Below are 25818 nucleotides of genomic sequence, written 5' to 3'. Positions count from 1 at the left end.
GTCCCTCCCTCCCATCCACCCACCAAGCAAGGAACTAAACTGTCAAAAGTTACATGTCACTGCAATTGTTATTTTAGCTGGCCAGATTAAAAGCTGGCTTGGATGTGTGTGCATATGCTGCTGTCACATACCGCTAGCCACACATTAGATTCCCATGGACACTAGCCCATAAGCAGAGACAATGGCATGTCAGGTATTCATTTAAGAAGAAAATATACAAGCTTTTTTCCTTATAAGCATAAAGAAACCCAGAAAGGGAGCTTTTATGAACACACATAATCAGTGGGTAAATGACGTAACATGTATGGTTTCAATCAGGAACAATGAACAATCTTCTGTGGGGAAGTCATGAACCCTTTGGAAAACAAGATTGAAAACGAAAGTGCTGATACGTGCTTACATAAAGTGACAATTATGCATCAATGGTTAATAGGTTTGAAACTGTGTCCTGTTTGATGATGATTCATCTTGCATTCTGGAAATGGATTACTGAATGTGAGCTAAGGTGATGATCCCATCAATGGGAAGAGAGATGTGGAAATCCACCTGCTGTAGTTCACCTCCACACCCAAATCCCCCGGATTCTGATGGCATTCTTATTTCTTAATACACGCTTCACCTGCCAATGTGACATTTAACATTAGTCCTCATCTGGTGTCAATCAGCATAGTTCCACCAAAGTTAATGAAGCTACATTGATTTACTCCAGCTGAAGAGCTGGCCCATTAAATTCTGATCCATTTCAGGATGATTTTTCACTAATCCCTTGTCTGTCTACCTGATGTTTCTCCAGGGAATTTCGAGAGTTTGCAAATGGTTCTGTCTGTGTGGAATGTGATCCCCAGTGTGAGAAGATGGAAGAAAACATGATCACATGCTATGGACCGGTAAGCCTAATGTAAATACTCTGTAGCTGTAACCTGGTTAGTAAACTGTGCTAGCACAGGCATTTTTATAAACATCTGTTATGGTCCAGTGGGACTTTTGCCATCATTGTTCACGACCATTTCAAATATATCAGCGGTAAATGGTGACAAGGAAAAGAATTTTTCACACATCCATAGAACCTACCTTTATCACTACTGAGGTATTGTTTGCTCCTATTCTCGGGAAGTCCTATTCCTCTCTAGGCCCACTGTCCCTGAGAAAAATTCTGTCTTCAGCAATTGCATTCTGCCAGTGCAGATTTTACCCTTTTGGATAAGGAATTCCTTGTGTACATCCTTTAAGTGGTATGAAATGTTGGTACCACTTTAATGGTTTATGGGTTTCATTAAGAAGGCTCTTTGGTGGTTGGAAATGTGAAGTGACCCATATAGAGATGGATATCGAATCTATTTTGGTGCATAGCCCTAACAACAGGCAGGACCGTCATGTGTGCAGAATACATACAATCTCCCTGCATCTTCTCCAATATATGGGAAGAGTTTATATTTTGGGCTTTTTGTGGTAACACATTAGCAGGGAGAATTTGGCTCATAATTTTTGACTCACTGATTGCAGAGTGTTCTGTAAAGAGCAACACAAGCACTCTGATCATCCTTTGATTATAATCGCAGTGGTTCACCCACTCAGGAAATTGACATCCTCCATTTCCTACCCATGTAGGATATTTGGATTTGTAACAGGCCCCTGGCGTACAGGTCAGTGACTCGGGTTCGTCATACAGAGTTTCTCTGTTGACAGCTGGAAACACTGCATACTTTTGCTCAGCTCACTGTTTGCTCGATTGCATTGGCTTTGGATGAGGTACCATGTGCCTTATCATCAAAACTAGGACACTCCTAGTTTCTTGGTCCTTCAGGGGACTTGAGTTACAGTTTCTAACTTGAGGTCTCCATCAGTAACGATGAAAATGAAATCCCCATCTCCTGCAGGGAGAGGCGACCACTTGTTATTGCTGTGACCAGCGATCACTGGCAAAATACGGCCTGGAGATAATTCTGTGACACAAACAAGCTCATCAGGGTGCAATCAGGACGATTGTGTAGCGCCGTTTAATATTGAGCAGTGGTATAGGAAAATGTGCAGCTGAAAGGAAGCCGACGGGAGGCCCGTTGGGGAGTATGCATCAAAAGTAAATAAACCAAATCACATGTAAACACTCCAGAAGCAGCACTCGGATGGTACTGTCCATGTAGCACATATTCAGCACCGTGCCCTACAATTAACGTTCATTGGCGTCACGTAGCTAAATCCCTGTTCGTTATGAGGGAAATGTACCCCGATATCTTTGTGTGCACAGCACCCAGCCTACTCCCAGCCATTCTTGTGCAGTAACAAATGGTAAAGAAAATCTCATAGGTTGCGTTTCTCTCACGCTCTCCAGGGACCAGACCACTGCACCAAGTGCTTCCATTTTAAGGATGGCCCCAACTGTGTGGAAAAGTGTCCTGATGGTGTACAGGGGGCCAACAGCTTCATCTTCAAATACGCTGATGAGGACCGGGAGTGCCACCCTTGCCATCCAAACTGTACCCAAGGGTAAGCTGGAGTTCTGCTTTGTTGTTTGATGTTTCTCTGAGGTAGCGGGTTTGTTTGGCTACTACTTGGCTGGGAAAAAAAGTTTGTCATTCCTGGAAGTCTGTGCATACCCAGCTATTCCATAATCTTTGACTTTAGGATACAAGACCCGGTCCTTAAGGTTTTGCAACTCATTAGAGGACTAATTAGCACTGCCTTTTTTAACTTAAAAAGGTCCTTAGTGCCGAGGTCTTGGCCCTCTCGATAGCACCTCCGGTGCAGAAAGCACCTCTAATACATGTCCCTGAAAGCTGGATGTAAATGGGCATTCTATTTAACATTTATTTGTGGAGAGGTTTTTCTCATGGTGGACATTATTACATCTCAGCATCAGTGCACTGGGTCCTGTGAATCAAGGATGCAAAGCTATTTTACAGATGGGAACGGAGGCAAAGGAAGATTGAGTGACTTGTCTAAGTCACATGGCAAGTTTGTGGGACTGAACGCAAATCTCCCTCGTCCCCACATCAAGCACAAGACCATCTGTCAGGTGGAGAAATAAAGAGGGGAGGGGCATCTGGGGCTTCTTGTTTTCAAGTTATGGAAGGTGGGTGCTAAAAGTTGCCTTCTTTGTGCTGTGCTCCTGTGCCATAGCCTGGCCCGATCCAGGTGCAAATGCTCACTTGGGCTTTTCACTAACACATCCTCTTGTGAGCTGAACCAAGACACCAGCAGTTGGAAGTGGCAGAGGCAAAATGGGAACAGTTCAAACTAACTCTGACCAAAAACACGAGGGGCAATCAAACATCTTAAAGTTTGCTGCCTCACTGTATCGTTCCTGAGGTCTGTAACACTTCAGTCACCTTCTTCTTCCAGAGAAAAAAGAGTGGGAAGTATTTTTCTACTGGTGATGGCTATTGATTATAATCAGTTTAAAAAGTTCTCACATTCATAAGAAAGGCAGTCTCCAAACCTATATCAAGAGGAATCCTGTGCCGTAATCAGCAGTGCTGTTGATTTCACAAACTGGATTATAGCCCTTTTAAGTTCTTTTTTTCTGCTGTCACCTTTTAAACTAACCCTTTTCATTGTCATTCAACTGAATTACTTGTTCCTCCTCCTGTTTTTCAACTTGCAATATCACTTCCTGTATTTGCCAATAGAATCTGTTACCTGGTTCAGTGCCCTAAATTTTCAAAAGCAACCACAGATTGAAACTCTCCTGTCTGGCACCCTCAGGAATCTGACCAGTTCTGAACCAGAGAATTTGCTGAACCAACAGGAGGTCAATATTGTCTAGCAGCATTACCAACATATTTAGAGGTAAATTGGAGCTAAATAACAGCACAGCACACGGAGAGTTAGGACCAGTAGCAGTAAATAAACTTTTTGGGACTGTGGGAAACTTGGCCACATGCGTGATAAGTGGACCTCTGGCTAACTGAAATTATTCCAGATGATGGATGTTTCTAGACAGGAGAGTTCTAGAGTAGGGAGATTTAACATGTAGTGATTTTTGGGTGCTCCAGTGTTTGGGCACCCATCTAGCGGCACATGGAAAGGAACATGATTGACAGCAAGCTCAGTAATTTTGGATTAAGATCCCTTTAAGGTTTCTCAAACTGAGTTGTTTTTGAAAATGTAGGCCATGATGTCTGGCAAGTGTCTACCAACACTCGCCAGATATCACGTATTGTGGAAACCAAGCTGTGCTAGAGGACTTGATTTTAGACACTGCTCCCAGAGCGTATGGGTTAGGAACCAAGTCACTTTCTAAGGGCAGGCCTGTTGGATGGGGCCTATGGTCAGCACATTTTAAGAGATGCCAATTTTTGGCAGCCAGAGGAAAGGCTTTGGAAAGTGGCATGAGTGCTAAGAAATCCTGTACCCAAGTAGCTCTAGTGAAAGAAGCCGTTATCATTCTGACTGGGCCACTCGCAGTCAAAATTTTCTTTTAAGCAGACAAAGGGCTATGCCCAATGCAGAGAGAAAGAGGCAGAGGAAGAAAACTTCATCCAGCGCAGCAATCGTCACAGGAGGGTTTTATTGGTTTGCAGCTAAAATTAAATCAGTAAATTATTCAATATAATGTTGATGTCAACAGCTGTTGCCATTCAAAATGAGACCTTTTGCTGGTTTTGCAAATCTAATTACAACGGAGCCATTAGGGAAATGAAAGTGAAATCGCAGAGCGACAGCCAGGATCTGCGGTAGATTCGTCTTCCTCTCAGCCCGTTTAAATCAGTTGTGCGTGTAGGAGAAGAGGATAGGAAGAAACGCTATGAAGAGGAAAAGATACCCCAGGAGCAGCGTTTTCATGGATGGCTTTAATGGAGGAGGGAAATGTTTTTTCAGGTCAACTCCTCCTAAGGTTTGAGTCTACATCGATGGTCTACCCTTCTCAAGGAGCAGCATTGGTGGGGGATCAGAGTGGAAATTCATGCTTCCTAACCCTAACACTTCCAATTCTGTCCCTCCCTCCCTTTCTCCCAAGGCTCATTCCTGTCTGTATATCCAACCAGTAAACCCTCCAGTAAATGCTCCAGAGAATGGAGAGGCGCACACAATGCACCTTCCAATCCCCCTCACCGGAGCAAGGATTGTTGTCTGCGAATGGGCCCCTATTTCCCCTCGTCATGGCTGGAACATGTAATACAGGCAGGAGAGAGAAAGGAATTTACCCCTGTGCAGCTGGGGAATGATTGTGACCATCTCTTTCTTAATGAGTCATAAAAAAATAACAGTTAACAAGCTATTGGGATTTTGCCAGGCCCGTAGCAACTGGACTTTGCCCTGGCTGAACAGAGCTCCTGGTGTTGTGATTTGACAATGAAAGCCTAAGCTTTCTCCTCAACCTGCAGCATCCATGCGACTAGATCTAATTAGACAAATAAATGTGTCACGTTTGCAGGGTATGTCAGACTACAGCTGAATGGCCGGCATCAGTAGCGATGGTACCCAAAAGTATGCTCCCTGAGTAATGTGAATGTAGAGGTCTGGTTGGCCTCTAAAGCAGAGAGCTTAGCTTTGGCCAGTCAAACGCTAGTTCTAGTGATAGTCTCATCCCCTTCTTATAAAAAGGGGGGCACATTCTTTGAAATTACTGAACATCTGGGTTCAGATTAACAATCTGGAAAAAATCTATGCCAGGCCCTTTGATTTAAAAAAATAACCCAGTTAACTTCACATATTCCTTTTGGGTATTTCTTTAAAAAAAAAACCAAACAAACAAAAAAAAAACCTGTTCTTCTATCATCCCAAATATACTTGTATCACTCTGCACTTACGTTAAATGGTGATGGTCATAATGAGTGCCCCAGATGTCTGGTTTCTATATCTCGTCCGTCTTCTTGCCAGCATTGTCAGGCACTCATTGGATATTGCCTGGGGAGAGAGAAGGAATCAATTTGTCTTCCCACCTCCCTCTCATTTAGAATTCTCCAGCTTCCCTGCCTTCCTGGAAGAATGAGTATTTAAATTTCCCTTCAAGAAGAAAGGGGAAAAAAAAAGAGAAGAGATGGGATGTCGCTCTGGATATTTGGCTCACAATTGAATTGGTTCCGCAAAATCATAATCAGACTCCATCTAGCATGTCTGTTGTTTTCTGTGCTAGAGTGAGTGTGGGGAACCAATCTGACACCAACTCTAAACTACCTGTCAAGAAGTGTTATGTAGAGCACAAATCGCATGGCTCACTCGGGCAATGTTACACCTTTGAGGGCTGAGTATTTCCTTTGCTATCTAGTCTTGTCTACTCCCAGCGGTGGTCTGAGGTGGCAGGGAAAGGCAAAGGGCCCTCTTCACCTCTTCTCATAATGCACATGGACAGAACGGGTCCATCAGTACCCGCAGGCTTGCACTTTGGAGCGAGGGTTTACTACACCATCTGAGCAGGTATAAGTGAAAATCTTGTTAATAATAATAAAAGCATCCAGCCCTTTTAATTATCTTCTGCTGAACAGGAGAACTGACTAGGTGTGGCTTACCGTGGGCACCGGCAAGAACGTTGTAAAGCTTCTAGCATTTTTAGCAGTGCAGCCCCATACTGTGCATCAGCTGTCCCATGCCAAATGGGAGCAGATCTGAGGCACCCCAGATAGATATCTCCTTTAACCCATGGTAGTTCTGGAGGTGCTCCCAACCAGTATCCAAACTGGCACACTTCCATACACCTAAACAATAATATATATATATTTTAAAAGTCACTTCCTCATCCCGGAAGAGAGGAAACCTCGCCAGACGTCTCATCCTCCTGCTGAGCAGGGTTCACTTTGATAATTTTCTGTAGCAAATGTGCTAATCTTCCCCTCCATCTCTGTCCCTCTGCACCAAGAATAGGCTCAGGCATGCCTAACCCCAGCACACATTCAATCAGCATGCAACTGATCACCGGAGGGTTGCCGTTTCCATGGCCAAAGAGAACAAATAGGCCTGGAATGTCAACCAATTCCTTGTTACTGAAGGAATGGAGGGAGGACAGCCTGCCCTTCCATCTGAGGACTCAGCTGATCTCTGATGTGGAGATGCAGGATATTACAGTGTCTAAGACCAACAGGAGTTACTACCTACTCTTCTTTTTTAATATGTGTAGTTTTCTCTATTAGTTTCCCCAATTTTGTCAATAGGAAGGTCTTGAACGTAAAGATGCATTTTTAACTGGGCAAACTCCTTTTTCTGATTTCTACAGGTTGAACTTCTCTAGCCAGGCACCCTCAGGACCTGACCAGTGCCAGACTAGAGAATTTGACAGACCACTGGGGATCAGTGTTGTCTAGCAGCATTACCAACACTTCCACTGTTTATGGAGTTCTTAGAGGACATTTAGGGGTAAATTGGAGCTGTAAAGAAACTTTATGGGATTATAGGAAACTTGGCCATACCCATGAAAAGTGGACATGAGGCAAACTAAAATCCTGCCGGACCATGGAATTTGCTGGACCAGAGAGTGCCATACTAGAGAGGTTCAACATGTACATATTTCACAAGTAGGTAGTACCCTTTAGGGTTGAATTTAGCTGAACACCCAAAAGGTCTTCTCTATCTTTGTAGGCTTTATGAGTGTACCCTGAGCAGTGCATTTGATTTATGATGGTGCCCGTTCTGTGATTCCCATCCTTCCACCCCGTTCCTGTAACTTCCTTCAGCTATCCCTGCCGCTTGTAATAGTTCCACATGCGTATCTGATGAAGGGCTGGATTCAAACCTTGAAGGTAGTTTCTTTTCCCTACTTGATTCAGCTTCCTTAGTATCTCTCCGAACATGCACTTTCCTTCGTCCAAGGAAACAGGGACTCCAGCCCAGCAACCAGATCTGTTTGGGTGGGGTTATTATGCTCTGCGTAGGCCTATTGACTTCATTGGAGCTGAGTATAGACTCTAGGGTTCACCCATGTCGATGTGAGTGTAGGATCAGCACAGATGATGGGATTAATTGATGTCTGATTCCTCTTTTCTAGGGCTGAGCAGTTTTTTAGAGATTTCATTAGCTTTGCCTGCCACTTAACTGGAAAACTAATGACTTTTCACAGATTCTGGCTGGGAAGAGCCATGCCTCCTTAACTCAAAAGAAAACTTTATATTTGCTCCTGCGGGAGCTAAGAAAAAAGGATCATTTCAAGAAAGGGCAGCTGCTGTTTTTACTTTTACATGTTACTAATCTGCTCATTTCTTTACAGAGAACCATTACCTAAAACCCTGTACTGGCCACCAAGTGTATCAACTCCTTGATGGAGTGTGTATTGACAGTTACAATCACTACAAAGCTCACTAACAAACAGATGTATGTGTCAGCTAACCAATTCGTTTACAGGGAGAAGATGGAAATGAAATCACATCCAGGATCCCCAGTGTTCCCGGGAGAGGGAAAATCTGGGGATGAGTCAGTACCATGTGGGAAGTATTTCTTTTGTTATGGGTGGCCTGTAAGTGTTAAAACCAACCTGGAAACTCTGAAATTAAGGCAGTTATTTCCAGAAAAAAAAATGACTGGTGGTTTCAGACCAAAAATGGGGATGGGTTTCAGAAAAATGACTAACTAAGCCCCAGCTTCTGCTATCATTGCTCACAATGCGTAGTACCATATCCTTGGCCATGTCTACACCATGAAACTATTTTGAAATTAGTAAATTCGACTTAACTCCCGAAATTTTAACTGATGTGTCCAAGGCAGGCTCCGTTAATGTGGACCTTGGTCTCAGAGCCCCAGGAAGCACTGGGGAGTAATTAGTTTGAATTACTCTGGGTAGTAGTTATTTCGAATAGTGGGTCTGGAGCATCCACACTAACGCTATTTCAAAATAACTCTTTCGGAATTAAGTTACTCCTGATGAAAAGCTGGAGTACAGATTTCGAATTCCATGGCCCATTCTTTCGAAATAATGGGCTTGAGAGTGTGGTTATGCTGCTTATAAATTCGACCTTTGGGGAGAGTGGGTTATTTTGAAATAAAGTCCTAGTGTGGGACCAGGGCCTTGTGTTGTTACATTGAAATTAATGAGCTCACTTGGAGTGTGTGCAAGTGGTACTCCGCGCAAGAGTGGCAGAATCTGCCCACAAGAGGAAAGTCAGTGGAGACTGAGTAATCACTGGCATAAAGTTGTTTTATGTTTAACTCAAAATCAATGGCATTGCTGCTTAGACCACAGGAGAAATGCAAATGGCCAAGACAACAGTTTCCCCAAGTTTGGGTCTTATTCTTCAGAAGCCTGAGAAAATAAATGCACCAGCAAGGTGAAATGACTCTAAGACAAAAGGCTCTTTTTTACATTAGGCTGCCAGTTATCTGAACAGATAATGGGCTCACAGGCCTCTAATTTGAAAAAAAAAATCCTTCTTTCTATTTATAGCTGGGGTCTGAGCTCAGCAGCTTTTGATGAGCAGGAGAAGGGGTGGTCGGAACAACTTTTCAGCCTCCTTCATTACTGCGCTGGCTTTTTGGAACTGCTGAGGATGCCAGGCGGGGAAGAAGAAATGTTACAGATGTGCCCGAGGCTGGACAGAATATAAAACCTCGGAGCCCAAGACAGCTGAAATTTCAAAAGTCCTTGTTAGAGGTCTCTCTACTATGAATTGTATTTGAATCCAATCCTGGCACTAGGCAGTCTGTCTAGCTACCTGCCCATTAAGTGTATCCCTTTCATGTACAGAATGCTGCCTGAGTTCATTATTATGGCAACCTATTTTTGTTTGCCTGGCACAGCATTTGTGCAAAACTATCAGTAAACACACAAGAACTGAGATGTGGTGTTACACTGCTTCTCCTGAGGGGGGAAAAAAGTGGTCAGTGAAACTGGGTGAATTTAGTTTTTAAAGGTCGATTGATATTGAAATGAGTTATTTGAAAGGAAATAAGAGCTCCTAAGTGGTGAGAGATAGTGAAGCTGAGAGGAGACCTCCTGGGAGCCTGTTTAAACTCCCTCGAATCTGTCTCCCGTGTCGTTCTCTCAGAGCAAAATTGAAAGCCTGGGGTTTTCAGAGAGTTGGACGCCTGCTTCTCTTCAGCTCCTGTGAAAATCCCAGCTCCTGGGCCTTTAATTAAAGACCGAAGCACATGGTTTGCTATTCATGAGTGCTAAGCAACTCACAGTGCTGACTGATGGTCAGGCTGCTTATTTGAGTGCCCAGATATTGATGGAGCGGCTTGACTTTTTAGGCACCTATTTTCTGAAAATTACAGCCACTGTCTTCACGCTGTAATGGACTTTCTGCATAGGTACCCTGCTATGCGATTCACAGACCGCTCCTATAAAGGGGATAAGGAACTCCATGAAAGCTCCATAGGTAGGCAGATCCCCACATGCTTCAGTGGGTCTCCATCTAGGGACCCTCTTGTGAAAGGAACAGGCTGTTAGGTTCCCCCAAATGAGTCAGTTGCCCACAGAGGCTCTGTGCCAGTTGCTGGTCCCCCAGAACTCTTGGCAATACCGTTCTGGTAACACCGTGCTGCTCAGCCTTCCTTGTGGGGCTGTGGCAAGGAGGTACCATGCTGTGGTAAAGCATTGCTGAAGGAGCCCAGTGGATTGGGTGTGCGATGATGCCATGGAAAGTGGTGAGCTTCCTCGGCCATCGTGGCTTTCGAGAAGAAGACTGGCTGAAAAACGCAAGCTCGAATGCTGCCCCCTTCTGCTGCACAGCTTGCCTGACAGGAGGAGATGACAGGGCTGGAAATATTTCTGCAATGGCCCTGTCTGTGAGTGAGGACAGTTCACACCACAATATTAATTACGGAAAATAGCTTGCCACCTATCTCCCAGAGATCTCCAGCCATGCGAACGAGCAGCCCATGTGCTGTAATCACTGGTTTCGTGTGTAAAACAACAGCCCAAAAAAGCAACTGTATTGTTCGGCCTCCCACGGAAAGCAGGTGAAACCTGCCTCAAGTATTGTTTGAGCCGAGATGGGCCCAACCTTATGCTGCTTGTATTGTTCTCTGCTGTCTGTTTTTGTGTCACAAGCTGCAATTTCACAATGCCTTTGGTATCTTTCGAGAATTATAATTAACCATTTGGCACATGGCAGGGGGGATTCCAGTTTTGTTTTTTATCTGTCTGTAAATAATGGATTTCTCTCTCTTTCTCTCCCTGTTTTTCAATTTGGATTTGCTGCAGGTGCATAGGCCCCCGTATTGAGGACTGCGTCGGCCTGATGGATAGGTACTTGCTGAGCGCTTGCTCCCGTTGTTCTCCTCCCATACTCCACGTGTGGGCAAGGGCGTGTGTGTGTGCATGTCGCTGTGAATGGCGAATGATATTTTCTGTTCTGTACTTGCCTGCAGGTGTAGAGGCCCCACTAGTCATGACTGCATTTACTATCCATGGACACGCCAGTCCACCTTACCTCAGCATGCTAGGTAACATCCTCCATCTTTCCATGTTGTACCTCAGGATCCTTCCCCGGTTATCACCCAAGAGTTGTACTAACCAGTCTGTTTAGAAATATGAATTAAATTGCGTAAAGTGTGTCATTGTTTATCCTCAACAGTGGGATATACAGCGCGGCCTATAGGTGGCTTTACAGTTGGAAAGTAAAGTTATCTACACCATCAATAGAATTGGTTGAAAAGTCCCCAGAGCTGTTGTGTATCACTTTTTTTTTCAATGTCAAACGTTTGACAACAAAAATGCTTAACTAAACACCGGGAAATGTTTAATTTAATTTAATGGAGATTTTCATTTCAGTCTGGTTTTTTAAAAGCCAAATTGAAAAAAAATGAATGGCAACAAAGTGATAAAAGAAACACGAAAGGTTCCTCAAAATTGAATTGTGTTCATTAAATGACCCAACATAGACAAAACTATTTTTCTTCCAAAAAATTATCTCAAAAATTGTTAACCAGCGCTAATCACTTAATTTTGAATTATAAAATGGCACTGGAAGTTGAGAAATCCAGCCTATGTTTGCACTGGGATTGTTTTAAAATGCATGCATGCCAAGCCAAATTTATGTAGAAAGAATGTACATGTTTGCATCTAATTAGCCCTCTGTGCTCATCTTTTGTTATATCCCATTCTTATCCTGTGGGTTTTTTTCCCATTGTATTTATTCCCCATTCAGACTGGTTAGTAGAGCTTCCATGCCCTCAGAGTGTAAAATCTGACTGAGAGTTTTTCCTTTCAGGCAACTTCACCTCATAAAGCAGTTAGCTGGCTCTCTTTGGTTTGTCTTCAACATTTCCTTATACTGGAACCAAAAGATTGTGAGGAAACATAAATGAGCCTAATGGTTTAAAATACATGTTTCTGTGCATCCAGGATACTTACTCAACATAAAGATCCTTATTTTTTAGTTGTTGACTGGCAGGGTTTCTACTGAGGGGAGAATAGACTTAAAAATACAACTAGAAATGCCAGCCAAATGTCTTTCTTCAATGATATAGGCAAGATGGGTTAATATTTGATCCAAAGCCCAACGCAGTTCATGAGAAGAGGCCCAGGTTTTCAAGAGTGACTAGCCATTGTGAGCACAGCAATTTTTAAAGGCACAGTGTAAGACTCTTTGTTTAAGACGCCCTTATTTTCAATCTCAGACTAAGTACCCAACCTGGAAGTGCCCCAGATCACCAGTTACATCTGCAAGCCTTGACTTTGTCAATTGCCCTGAGTTTTGGATCAAGCTCTTTGGCCCCGAGTGAGAAAAGCACTTCAGCACATGCTTAGCTTAAAGAACTTCAACAGAACTACATGTATAATCCAAGTTAAGGATGTGGATAAGTGCTTTGCATGATTGGGCCATTGGTCATTTTGAAAGGAATTATAATACATTGTGTTTTACAATGAGGATCGTATAAACCAAACAGTAAGAAAATGTTGTGTACTTTGTAGTGGAAATACTAGGAAGATGAGTCATAAGTCATGAAAATACCCCAGGCTTTGTATCCTGTGGTCTCCAGTATACATGTTTTAAATAAAGCTGCTTGATATTGTTAGCACAAGAGGGAGAGCGCACATCAGACTGTTTGTTGGTTAATTTAACTGACAAGAGTGTGAAGCTTAACTTTGCTTTCAGAAGATGGATTTATTGTCTAGATACTTATTTAAATCTCCAAGGGCACGGCCCAATGCACACTGAAGGCAATGGAAACACTCTCATTAATGTCATTGGCTGTGAGATCAGACCTTTAAATTTAGGTAGCGAAATGAGTAATGAAATGTGTGACACACAAGTTGGATGAGGTAATATCTTTTACTGACCTGACGTTTGTTGCTGAGAGAGATGGGGTGTTCAGCTTACACAGAGCGGTTCTTCCAGTCTGGGACCAGACTTGAAAGTTCATCTCTTTCACCAACAGAAGTCAGATCAGTAAAATACTTGCCTACCTAGTCTTGCTAATATCCTGGGACCAAGATGGCTACAACTGAGGACGTATGAGGAATTCAGGATGTGACATGAGTCTGCGGCAGATATTTGCTAATAAGCTATCCATTTTCAAGACCTTAAAACAAACACGTGCACTATAAGATTCTTTCTATTCTAAGAAGTGTTTATTGCAATGAGTCTGTAATCTACTGTCAAGCAGGCTACTGAGGTGTGGGGGAGGGGTGAACATTAAAGGGGATGTTTTAATCCATTCAAACGCACCAGGTTCTGCTCCATTTGGTGTGAGTAGTGAGTGACTCTCAACTCTGGAATTGGGAAAACCATTTCCAAGAAAGAATGTTTCCTTTAGAGCTGACAGCTTTGCTAAATGTATTTTGTGACAAAGACTGCAGTGTCACTGTGACCACATTTTAGGATGTGTGCGTGTTGTCACTTTCAAACCAGTGCAAGAATTCAGTGCTGGTTTATGGCTTCCAAGCCTACATGTATTAAATTTGGAAAATTGTCCATTTTCTGGAGACAAAAGTGCCCTTTGTTTAGGGAAAAAATAAGCAAAACTGCACTGGCAAAAATTATATATTTTCTGTGTGATGTGAGTGGTGAAAACCAAAGTGTGTCTATTTCACTTTAAACGGAACCCTTTACATATTCCTCTAGCGATCTTTTATCCACCATGAGCTACTTCATGTCACTAGTGACTAGTCTGCATTTTCACTATTGGTTCAAATTGGCTTGAATCAGGACTGAATTGAAAAGCAGGGTGCTTTGTTGTTGAAACAGCCAGCAGAAAAGTCTCTAATACAGACCAATGACATATTTCTCACTTCCTTTTCCCAGTCAATGCTGTTATTCTTTCCAGTTTTGCAATTTGCAAATTGTTTTTGCCATGATCCGCTGGCCTGAAGGTTTTTGTAAGAGCCTGATGGAATAGCAGAGGAATTTTTACTGTCATGTTTAATAAAGATGAATCAGATGGGTACCACGCTGCTTGTTTTCCGAAAGACCAGCAGTGACATTTCAAAACATATCTTCTTTCAGCTCGTGTCTAGAGACTTTAATGACAATACATTATTATCCCCTTATATTCAGGAATTTTTATTCTTAGTATTTCCGAGTAGAATTCCACGTCATGTGATGTTAGAATCACTTTTATTTTCTCATTTCCAGCTGAACGGCACTTAAAATATGAGGAACATTTTACCCCTTTCCTTTGGACCAGTTGATTGATATCTAAACAGCTGTTAGATTGCTTGTTAGATCTATAAATGCACTGATTCTTTGTTCCACAGCAACCCAAATGGGATTTCAATAAATTGTTTATCTTTACAAAGGGTTTCACCACATTGTTAACTACCAGAAAAAGTTCAATCTATAAAGGGAGTAAATGTCTCCTTAAACCAACCAGTAAAAGCTTTTAGAGTTCCTGGGAGAAATGAGCCTTTCTTTTATTTGCGGCTAGTTGCCAAATTCCAGCTATTGGAACAACAGGACGTGCTATGCTGTAGACATAGCAATACTGTGGAAAGCCATAGCTCTGTTATGAGTGTTATGACACACTCTGTATGTTTTTGTAATGTCTAAGTGTGGTTGTCTCTGATTGTAATGTATGTGTTAGGCTGCTTTTAGGATCAGATTCTGTCTCCAGAATCTCAGCATCAGGTACATAACAGGCCTATGGGATGTGTTTGTGTGGTGGTGGGGAGGGATGACAGGAGGGGTCATGATCAGAGTGTTGTTGAGCTGTGGTATTCTTAGCTAATTTAACTGGAAAATACAAGTATTTGTACACTAATCCTTTCCTGAAAACCACGAGAAAAATGGAGGTGAACTGTGTATGCCATGTTCTGATGTACGCTGGGATTTTTCCAGGGAGCCTAACAGAGCTTTATGTGTAGCTCCAATTGAATGTTAGCGGGAGGAGATACCTATCCCTCCAGGTGTCTTTTAAAATTCCAGCTGAAATGATGATGAGGAGAGTTTTAGGAACAATTGAAATGGATATAGAGAGAGGGAGTACGAACAGAAAAACTCTACCAACAGGGTGGTGGTGTTTTTAAAATAATGTCCCAGCAATACAAGTCTTCTTGTTTTCTCCACAGAATTTAATTCAGCTATTCAAGCCAGGCCCAAGATAACATTCAACTAGTGTGAATGTGTATCTAGATTTACTAAGTTTTTAGTACTTAAACTTTTAGACATTCAAGGTATAATTTCAAGGAAAAGAATTCCTTAAGTAATGGATGGAGCTGCTATATTTCTGGGATGAGATCTATCATGAAACTGAAGATGTAATCCGGGGAAGGAGAGGTAAGGAAACAGCACCATAATAGTTCCCTGAATCAGCCTGTATTGATTTACACCCTAACTAAATGGGCTTCACGTTTTCCTTTTAACTAACAGAAGCTAATTAGCCCGGTCCCCCATTGCGAAGTGGTTACATAAAACGATGTGTAGATATTAACTTAAATTACAATATCCTCATACTTTCTTCCTATTAACAAACCACGTTCTCTCAACTAATCATCCTTTCACAAACAAAAGATTTTTTATATACAGTGTCTGTATACAAGAGCTAATTAACAGTAAACTCTTTGTAATGCAGGCAGATCCTTTCATAGCTGTTCCATAACCCCCTACACAGTGTGATTTCATTAGAATTTCACAGTAATTCAGTAGCACAGAATACATGATAAGGGGAAGGGAAACCTGCCTCTAATAAACTCTCAGTGCTCATCATTTTTATAGCACTTTCTTCCAGTGCGTGGAGTAAAGCATTCCATATGTTCCAGTTATTTATAGAATAATTACAGCCATTCTTTGGAAGAGGGCAAGGAAAACCCAAAATCAAAGCTAAAAAGCCAAAAAACTCTCCCCATAAAAAAAATTACTCAAAGGGGGGGAAATGAGATTTATTTGTGATTATAAATAAAACTATAAACCTACCTCTTGACCGGTAAAATATACTATTCCAGAGAAACTTTTGGATACAGTCACAGAACAGATCAATTCAGAGAACGGATTATATTTTTAAATATTGAAAAAGAATAGAAAAGCAAACTATTTTTGGACCTGACTTCTATGGATTAGATTACTGAGGTCACGCTTTTACCCTGCCGGAATAAAGCAGAGTGACAGATAAAGTCAGGTTTATCAGGTGAGGCAGTTTGATCTAGTGGTTCTATTCCTGACGTGGCAGCTGGCCAGTTAGGTGACTCTGGGCGGGACATTTCTCTCAAATGCTGCTTTTTCCTCTCCCGCTCTTGCATATTTAGATTGTCTAAATGATGCAGGTGCATGCTGTCTGCCACAAAAGGTGTTTGATCTCGGGTATAGACCCTAGGTGCTCGTAGAATGTAGATAACTCATAGTAATGAGTTTAGAGAGGCTTGTAAACACACACACTAGATCCCCCAGTGAGTTATGAATTACAGCTCTGTGGGCACTCTGCACCTGCCAGTGTTAATCGGGACTTGGAACTGATCAGACGAAGCATAGAAGCAAAGGAGGGGGGAATGCTCCTCAGAGGAGCTACCAACAGGAGAGAGGCAAGGCTACAGATGCAGCAGTAGCTGCTTGCAGGAAGACGTATTAGATTCCCACTGCCCATTGCCTGTACGACGACCATACACTCAAAATTAGTACAAGGCACTAGACTTGGCCCTCTCGTGAGTGCAGTCCACTACCAAAGGAGTGGCACTGGGGCAATTTTGGACTTTCACTAGTCTTCCTCATAGGCAGAGTCCCCCTGCAACAGGTAATGAGGGTCACTGAATGCAAAAACTGATTGTCTGGCTAAGCATTCAGAAGTAGGTAATGCCAAAGATAAGGTTACATGCACCAACTTAAGACATAATGTGCAACCCATAAAAAAGGCCAGACTGGATCAGACCACAGGTCCATGTAGCCCAGTGTCCTGTCTTCCGACAGTGCCCAATGCCAGATGCCCCAGAAGGGAACAGAGCAGGGAGCCCTGTTATCCATTTCCAGCCTCTGACTGACAGAGGCTAGGAATTCCTAGTAGTTTTTTAAACCCTATTAAAGTCTTGTCTTCACAACATCCTCTGGCAAGGAGTTCCACAGATTACTTCCTTTTGTTTGTTTTAAACCTGCTACCTATTAATTTCACTTGATGACCTCCAGTTCTTAGGTTATGGGAACAAGTCAATAACTTTTCCTTATTCACTTTCTCCACCCCGGTCATGATCTTTCGTAAGCGCATGCTGTTCAGATTTACGAGAAGCACAATGGCAAGTATACAATTCATGCTTAATGTATGGTTCGATGATAAAGGAGGTTGTAAAAATGGTTTCAGGAAAGGAAAATTGTTTTTGTTTTAAAACTCTCAAGTGCTTAAAAATGGCACTTTTTGGCACAATTTTTCCTCAAACTTAAAAAAAAAAGAAAAAAAGAAAAAGAAAATGACAAGCACAGAGAAACCCTGGTAAATTTCAGCTGAAAAAGTGAGTTTCAGAAAGTTCTGAGTGACTGAAAACTGATACGCAACCTTACCTTTGGCATTTTTCCTCTTATGTAACTTATAGCTGTCTCTGGTTTTGTTGCCACATTGTGTGTACACACATCCAGTGAGACATGCTTCTGGTGATCTCAGATACAGGTGAACTCCAATGAGAATGAGGATCATTGAACACCTGAAATTCTTCCAATAAATGGCAGTTTATGATTTACAATTCGGGTAATAGTGAACTTGCATGTACAGTGAAATTGTGCAGTGAAAAAAGTGTCTTTGTTGCAATATAGTTTGTCCCTCCACGGTCTCCAGTTTAATTCAGTTGCCTCAAATGAGAATTAATTTATAATAAGATTAAATCCATATTAAATCCTCATTTGAGACAACTGAATTAACAAAATGGATATATATAGACAATTAAATTATAATAAGATTAAATCTATATTAAATCATCTATGTATTATTAAAATACATCCATTGAGCTGTAAAATATGTAAGATGCAGTGTTTAGTGCTCAGTGAATAATATCTTAATGATTCATTATTATTTAACATACAATAAGTGCGGATGAAAACCTGTAGACTTGCTTCCATCTTGTTTTAATAAAGTTGCTGGATTTGCCCCTTCTGCTATTACGTTGCAACAATATACACAACAATGTGTATTTAATTTTAAAATCTGACCATCACTTCATTATCTGTGTCTCCAGCCTTCTTTTTTTTTTTCAATCTGTGGAAAGTTGAAGAAGTTAAAATTGTTGCATAAAATGCAAAGCTTTGTTTAAACAAAAATGTCATGCTAGTGTAGTTGTGTTGCGGGCATTCATGGGGTCAAAACTGGTGGGTTAGGTTTCTTCCATTTCTAACTTCTAGAGTATGTCTACACTGCAGATTTTTTCCAGAAAAATGGCTGTTTTTCTGGAAAAACAATACTTATGTCCGCACTGCTATTGTGTTCTTTTGAGAGAAAGTCAAAATAATGGAGGGGTTTTTCCAATGGCAGGAAACCTCATTCTTTGAGGCAGAAGCCTTTTTCTGAAAAAGCTTTTTCAGAAAAAGGCATGTGTGGAAGCAGGAAAGAGTGTTTTTTTCGAAAGAAGAGGCCTCCAGGAAAAAGCACAGGTGCTGTGGTGGCCACTCGGTCCACAGTAATCACAACTGAAATACAAGATAGCTTCCAATCAATGTGGATGCTATCTTTCGTAAAAGCAGATCGCTTTTTCATTGCACTTTTGCTGTGTAAAATGCACAGCATTTCGGAAAAGCTTGTTCTGTAAGAAGCCTGCAGTCCAGACGTAGCCCTAATGTTAAACCACCTCGTTATTATAGAAGGATAGCCTTTTGGCCAGGGATAGAGACCAGTTCAACTTTATATTTCATGATCGTGTTGCACAGGTATTTTGCCTCTTGTCTCCTTTATTAGGACTAGTGGGAACAAATCTACTAAAATGGTAAATGGGACTGTACAGTCATTTACATAGTCTGGGATATTCCAAAGCACCATGGTTTAACTCAAAGACTTCAATGGAAGCGGAGTTACACCAATGCTCAGTCCTTTTGAACGATCCAATACACCACTGTTAAGGTATGTTTGAACGCTGATAATTTGTGATGTTGTGAAGATGCTTCTGTGTGCTCAGCCCAGTAATTTGTTATTGCGAAAGCCACTAAGACAAGAGTTTGTGTAGGGAATTGATCTATCATCATATGGACAGATCTGGGGAAATGAAGGAGAAAAGTGAAGACTAGTGCTGGTTGAATCTCAAGATACTTGGAAATTCTTGTAGATACAAAATGTGAATCCAAGACATTGTGAGTCGACAAAGCTGGAATGGGTGTCTTCAAAATTTGAGTTGCTCTCTACTAGACGTGGGGTAGCAATACAATGTAGAGAGATGTGCTTGTAGCACCGAGGAGTTCTTCTTCCAGTATCAGCCAGAACCAGGAAATCCACAAGTCTAGAAAACTTCAGAAATGTGGTCGTTCCCCCAAGCCCTTGTGGTTGTCAGGAGAACTGGTTCTTTTCCAGGCACAGGAGAAAGCAGAAGTCCGTTTTCATTTAACGTGAGCTGATGTGCCCATTATCAGACAGGTTTCAGCTCTACAGTACATCGTGTTTTTGATGTCCATTGCTGCTGTTACGATTTGTCTCGAGGTAGCACCCGTCTGCCAGAAAGCAGGGCTTGCAGCAGAGCTGGTCACCAGGCAGCCTACTGAGTGCAGCTGGCCTGTGATCGGCTGCTGCGTTGGCTAGGCCAGTGGTTTCCAAACGACAGGTTGGGGCCCAGCACCAGGTGGTGGAATATCGGGCGCTGGGTCTCATTGCTGCAGGGGGGTGAGGTGAGCAGTGGGGGAGGCGAAGTCAGCTCCCTGCCTGTCCTGGCACCACGGACTGTGCTACATCCCAGAAGCGGCCTGCAGCAGGCCCAGCTCCTAAGTGGAGTGGGTGGGGAGGGGTACAGGGCTCCATGCACTGCCCCTGCCCTGAACACTAGCTCCGCACTTGCATTGACTGGGAACCTGCTGCTGGCTGCTTCTGGGGGGCAGCATGGTCTGCGGTGCCAAGAGAGGCAGAAAGTCATTAAAGGTAAACCTCTCCTGCTCCAGCCCTGGCCCCCCTCAAGGCCAGAGCTTCCTCATCTACCCCAAAGCTCCCATCCTCAGCTCCACTCTGGGGACCACACTCCATTCAAATTATGTTTGGTCACAGGCGTCAGCCACTTTCTTCAACTGGCTCATGAGGGAAAAAAAGGTTGAAAACCACTAGGCTCCGCCACCCAGGCGGTTGAAAGAGTCAGCAGACCGGCTCGTAAGCAGCAGCTCGAAGCATCTTTCATGGCCGCCTGAGCCTCTGTGCCTGCTAACTCCCAGCCCTGTTCCTGCCTTGGACTTAGCCCTGCCTCGCCCCAGGTAACCTGGTTCTGTTCCTTGCCTCCAGCACCAGCTCTTTTACCTCAGCTCTGACCCTGGGCTCTGGCGTGCGACTCTGACACTGGTTCCACTGCCAGACTCTAGCTCCTACCTCCAGCTCCAAACCTGAGCTCCAGTTCCTGGCTACCAGCTCTCACTGTAACCATTAGCCCTAACTCCTGTGCTGTCTCTATCATGTGATAGTGCCTCTATTTTTTTATGCAGCCCCCTAATAGAAGCACAGTCTCATTACCCAGTGAGAAATTCATTTTTATGGGTCTTTATCCCTAAAGTTAAAGGAGAGGGATTCATTAGGGCTGTGTCCAGACTCAGGGTTTTTTTCGGGAAAAGTAGCCTTTTTCCAAAAAAACTTCACCTGCGTCTAGACTGCAGCCGCGTTCTTTCGAAATTAAATCGAAAGAATGCGGCTTTTCTTTCGACGGTGGTAAACCTAATTCCACGAGGAAGAACGCCTTCTTTCGAAAGTGCTCTTTCAAAAGAAGGTGTTCTTGAAAGCAAACAGGCTTTTTAGAAAGAGAGCATCCAGACTCACTGGGTGCTTTCTTTCGAAAAAGCGGCTTGCTTTTTCGAAATTCCGTGTGCAGTCTAGACGCTCTCTTTCGAAAGAGGCTTGCAGTCTAGACATAGCCTAGATGACTCGGGCATTCTCTGGTGATCTCTATCCCCCATTTGTTCTAGCTGCCTATTGCAATGCACGAGTTGCAAAGGAGATAAACATCACCTTCCAACTGAGGTCTTTTCTAGGCTCATTTGCCAATGATAGGACCACAAGGCTCCTTGTTTGAAGTTCGAGAGTAGGACAGTGTAGTCATTCACCCAGTGAATTTCACCACCCAATAGTAGCCTCTGGGTACCCCTAGTTTCAGTGGGAGCTGGCTCAGGTCCTTAGTCTGTCCTAGTATATGTACACCTCTCTTGTAGTGAAAGATTGATGCTGCCATTTCAGAGTCTTCAAATGAAGCCCAAGCTAAGGGATTTAAAACTCATTGGAATCAATGGAAAGAATCCCATGAGGACATGAGGGACCTTAGACTTTAGTCCATCCCGTGCTTTTCAGTATTTTGTGCTACTCACATCCTCCTGGCTTGCTTATCAGCTGCCATGTGTCATTGATAATTGTCACATGAGGGAGACATGCATTTTTCTGAATAAATAATTGGTGGGTTTCAACGTTATTTCTGAATGCATGTTCTTCCTGCTGCATGAAAGTATGTTGAGGATCTATATCTAAAAGGGGTTGTCATGAAGGGTGTTATTCCCTGCTCATTAGGACAAGAAGCAATGGGCTTAAATTGTAGCAAGGGAGATTTAGGTTGGACATTAGGAAAAACTTCCTAAGGGCGGGGTGGTTGAACACTGGAATAAGTTGCCAAGGGAGGTTGTGGAATCTCCATCTCTGGGGATATTTAAGAGCAATTTGGATAGACATCTGTCAGGGATGATCTAGATGGTGCTTGGTCCTGCCGTGAGGGCAGGGAACTGGACTTAACCTCTCGAGGTCCCTTCCAGTTCTAGGATTCTATGATTCTGTGATTTTCTAGATGGCAGTTGAGCAGCTTAGACTGTGCCTCAATTCAGATGGGTGATTGTTTTCTTCTTAAAGATGTATTGCTTGGAGATGCTGCTTGGAGTTACAGATATATATGAAGTATTATGGAGTTATTTGACGTCAGTGCAGTTTTTCGAGATGTGGATTTACACAAAGATGTGTTATCTCAAGAAAATGGGAGTGTTTTTGTGTTTGGAATCTTTGGACATCATCCGGGGCGTTGCCTTGTGGGAAGACTAATTTTAATGACCTCCTCACATTTTTCAATCTGAACTAAAGAATTGGCTCAATACACTGGTAAGCAGGCTCCCTTCCAGACATGTCAGCCACTCAATCCACAACAGATCATGTAAATAATCATTTTTGTAGACCCTCGCGGTTGAGCAAGTTATGAAAAAGAAAAGAAACGGTTGTGAAATCACATGAAAAGCAGGTGTTGGCAGGCTCTGGTGGAGGTTTGTTGGCAGAGGAGGTTTGTACTGTGGCCTGTCTGCTCATTGCATGTCTCTAGCCAGTGCTATACTAATCCTTCACTTTCAAGTATGCAATGTTCGGAGAAAAAAATTCAAGGAAAAAGTGGAAATGTAGCGATGCAGACGGACGTCAGATTTCGTTTTAACAAAACAGGATGAAACAACTTTTCTTATAAGCCCTGACTGCAAAATTTGTGAAGCTTTATGTGCAGAAAATTTGGCACAAATACCATTTCCCCTCAACATGCACAGTAAAAAGTTGCCAGTCATTTCTGCAAACAGCCTGCCTTGGCCTCCCATCAAAACCCTGCCTACAACACACACTGTTGATTGCAAAAATACAACCCAACAAACCAGTATGTCAGCATTTGTCGTTCTGATTTTTTTTTAATTGTATTTCCTGTTATTTTGCAGTTTATTTCATTTTTAACTTTGAAATCTCAGGACTTCATACTCTCTAAACAAGCTGGGGTAGATATTGTGTAGATATTTCTAGTTGACAGTAAAGAGTAGCTCTAATGGTTCTTAAGAGGTACTTAAGGCAGTCACACAAAGATGTCTGAGGGAGGAGAGAAATAAGATATAGTAGTTCAGAAGCCAACAAGGGACAAAGTGTGAGTGTTAATTATTCTCCAAAGACCCGTTCAGGCATAGGCTAAGTAGACAGCCCCCTACGGTGTCATATCTAAGATGATTCTGTGGGAATAATACCGAGATTGCTTCAGTCACTCAAGAACATATTAGCCTTGAATTACTCTTCTGTGGCTATGGTTTATGTGCACCCAGTTTCTGCTCAGTCAAGTGCAATAGACACCTTTAATTAACAAACACATCCTGAAACTCTTTCCACTGCTGGCTAACAAAGCACTCAGCTGAAGCACTGCTGAGTTTCACAAAAAGGAACTGGAACTGTAGACCTCCGCTATAGGGCTATGTCTAGATTGCAAGCCTCTTTCGAAGGAGGCCTTTTCAAAAATATCTTTCGAAAAAGCCTCTTTCGAAAAAGAGCGTCTAGACTGCAAGCAGTACTTTCGAAAAAGCAAGCCGCTTTTTCGAAAGAAAGCAGCAAGTGAGTCTGGATGCTCTCTTTCTAAAAAGCCCTGTTGGCATTCAAGAACACCTTTTTTCGAAAGAGCACTTTCAAAAAAAGGCATTCTTCCTCATGAAATGAGGTTTACAGCCGCCGAAAGAAAAGCCGCGTTCTTTCGATTTAATTTCAAAAGAACACATCTGCAGTCTAGACGCAGGTGAAGTTTTTTCGAAAAAAGGCTACTTCTTTCGAAAAAACCCCTGAGTCTGGACACAGCCCTGATGACTGAACAAATACCGGGGCACCTTTGTGGAAGAAAGAAAACCGCACAGGCTATTTATTGTTACTGTGTGTTATTGATCGAGCACCACCGATTAAATAAGCTTCCTATCCCCACTAGCTGTAGTAGATGGAGCGTCAAGGTATAAATTAGATGCAGGTAGCATAGTCCAAATGTTACCTCATCGATATGGGAAAGTGCATCCTACATGTTTGAAGGTCAAATTTCCAGTGGAGTCTTTTTTTAAAAACTTTCAAATACTTCATTTATTGGAAGGCTTTGTGGAAGAAAATATTGAGGAGGAATTTGAGTTGAGTTTTGAGGAGGAATTTGATTGTATGGAGAGGAGGACACCTGGCAAACAGGAAGAGAAAGGAAGGTCCAAGAGCAGAGCATGGGGGGTCAAGAATTGAGAGAAGGAGGCAAACTAAATGGCCAAGTAGGAGAGAAAAAATAGAAAGAAGAGCAGGAAGAAATTCAGCCTACAGATGGAATTCACCCTTCTAACTGTGGGACAATTAACCATTAGGACAATTTACTGGGGGAGATGGTAAATTATGCATCACACAGAGTCTTTTAATCAAAACTCATTGTCTTTCTAAAATGATACGTTCTTGTTCTACCAAAAGTCACAGAATGCAGACATTACTGGGTGAGATGTTCTGAGGGAGGCCAGACTAGATTTTCATAACGGTGCCTCTTGAACATAATATCCATGTAAGTTGGCCAGAAGAAAGCAGCAAGGAAGGAAGTGGGAAGGAGGGGATGAGTCCTAATCTAGCAATTCACCAATTCAGCTGTAGCCCAATTTGTCTTCTACCTGTCAACTCGGTGCTTGATCCAAAGCCAATTGAAGTCATTGGGAACCTCTCTGTAGATTTCTGTGAGCTTTGGATAGGCCCTGAGCTGCGAGGTTTAATAATTTTTCTCACTGAACTGTGTAAATTCCAGAAGTAAATTGTCAGTATAGCTGCCGATAATTTTCGGGAGGAAAAAGAAAGTCACCTAAAAAATGGTCTAGGAGCCATTAATATGCATTGTCTCAGTCACAGTAAGGATAACAGACAATGAATAGTTTGAAAGAATAATATTCTAGCTTTAAAATACCCCTGTTTCCAGTAGACGTGTGGGTATTTTCTTGTGACAGTGATGTCACATCCTTTGCATGTAGATGAACTGGAGGCAGACAAAAGACAGCAATATTACCTCACCATTGCAGCTTTACATGCATTGGCTCTGTTAAGTTGTCAAATGATTCAGAAGCCAGATTCCTGGCTTTGGCAGGCTCATTTCATCTTTCTGTCATCAGCCATTCAAACTGAAACTGTTTCTCTCCCACAGGTCTGTAGCTGGGGGAGGATTGGTAGTTAGTGGAGAGGGCAGGAAGAGGAAACCAAAGGTGTATCAGCATCTTTACTTCAGTTCTGTCTCGGGGCATGTTTACACTACGCGGAAGATTGACGCTGCCATGATCAATCTCCTGAGGTTCAATTTAGTGGGTCTAATATTCTTAGGCATATCATAATACCTATGTCTTTCTTTCTATTGCTTGCATTTGTTTAGACTGGTCTCTCTGCTTTCTTTTGTCTTCATCCCTTGCCCCCATCAAATGGGATTTTCTAATGATTGGTATAATTTGTGTAGGACATTTTTATAGACAGGATGTTACTCCTGTAATACAATAGTGATAACTCCCTAGGTAGCATCAGGCATAAGCAGAAATAAATATAGTATACCTTGTTATGTGTCTGCCTTGGATTCTTTGTGATATTTATGAGCACTGGATAGTTTATTCCCTCATATGCCTCACA

General features: G+C 42.5%; 1 protein-coding gene across 10 annotated transcripts in view; it reads left to right on the top strand.

Moving 5' to 3' along the window:
* Positions 1-25818, top strand: part of ERBB4 (erb-b2 receptor tyrosine kinase 4) — a 935749-nt gene that overhangs the window by 705216 nt on the left and 204715 nt on the right. For 6 of the 10 annotated variants that reach the window (XM_075933940.1, XM_075933935.1, XM_075933933.1 and 3 more), the window contains exons 14-17: positions 794-887; positions 2330-2484; positions 11069-11113; positions 11236-11310. In XM_075933940.1, the coding sequence (XP_075790055.1) occupies positions 794-887; positions 2330-2484; positions 11069-11113; positions 11236-11310 (369 nt within the window). The remainder of the gene's footprint in view (positions 1-793; positions 888-2329; positions 2485-11068; positions 11114-11235; positions 11311-25818) is intronic. The other 4 variants (XM_075933937.1, XM_075933934.1, XM_075933938.1 and 1 more) reach the window with 2 other exon arrangements.

This window comes from Pelodiscus sinensis, chromosome 7 (genome assembly GCF_049634645.1).
Source record: "Pelodiscus sinensis isolate JC-2024 chromosome 7, ASM4963464v1, whole genome shotgun sequence".
Taxonomy (NCBI): domain Eukaryota; kingdom Metazoa; phylum Chordata; order Testudines; family Trionychidae; genus Pelodiscus; species Pelodiscus sinensis.
The sequence above is the reverse complement of the archived record's forward strand: the minus strand, read 5'-3'. Positions and strand labels throughout refer to the sequence as shown.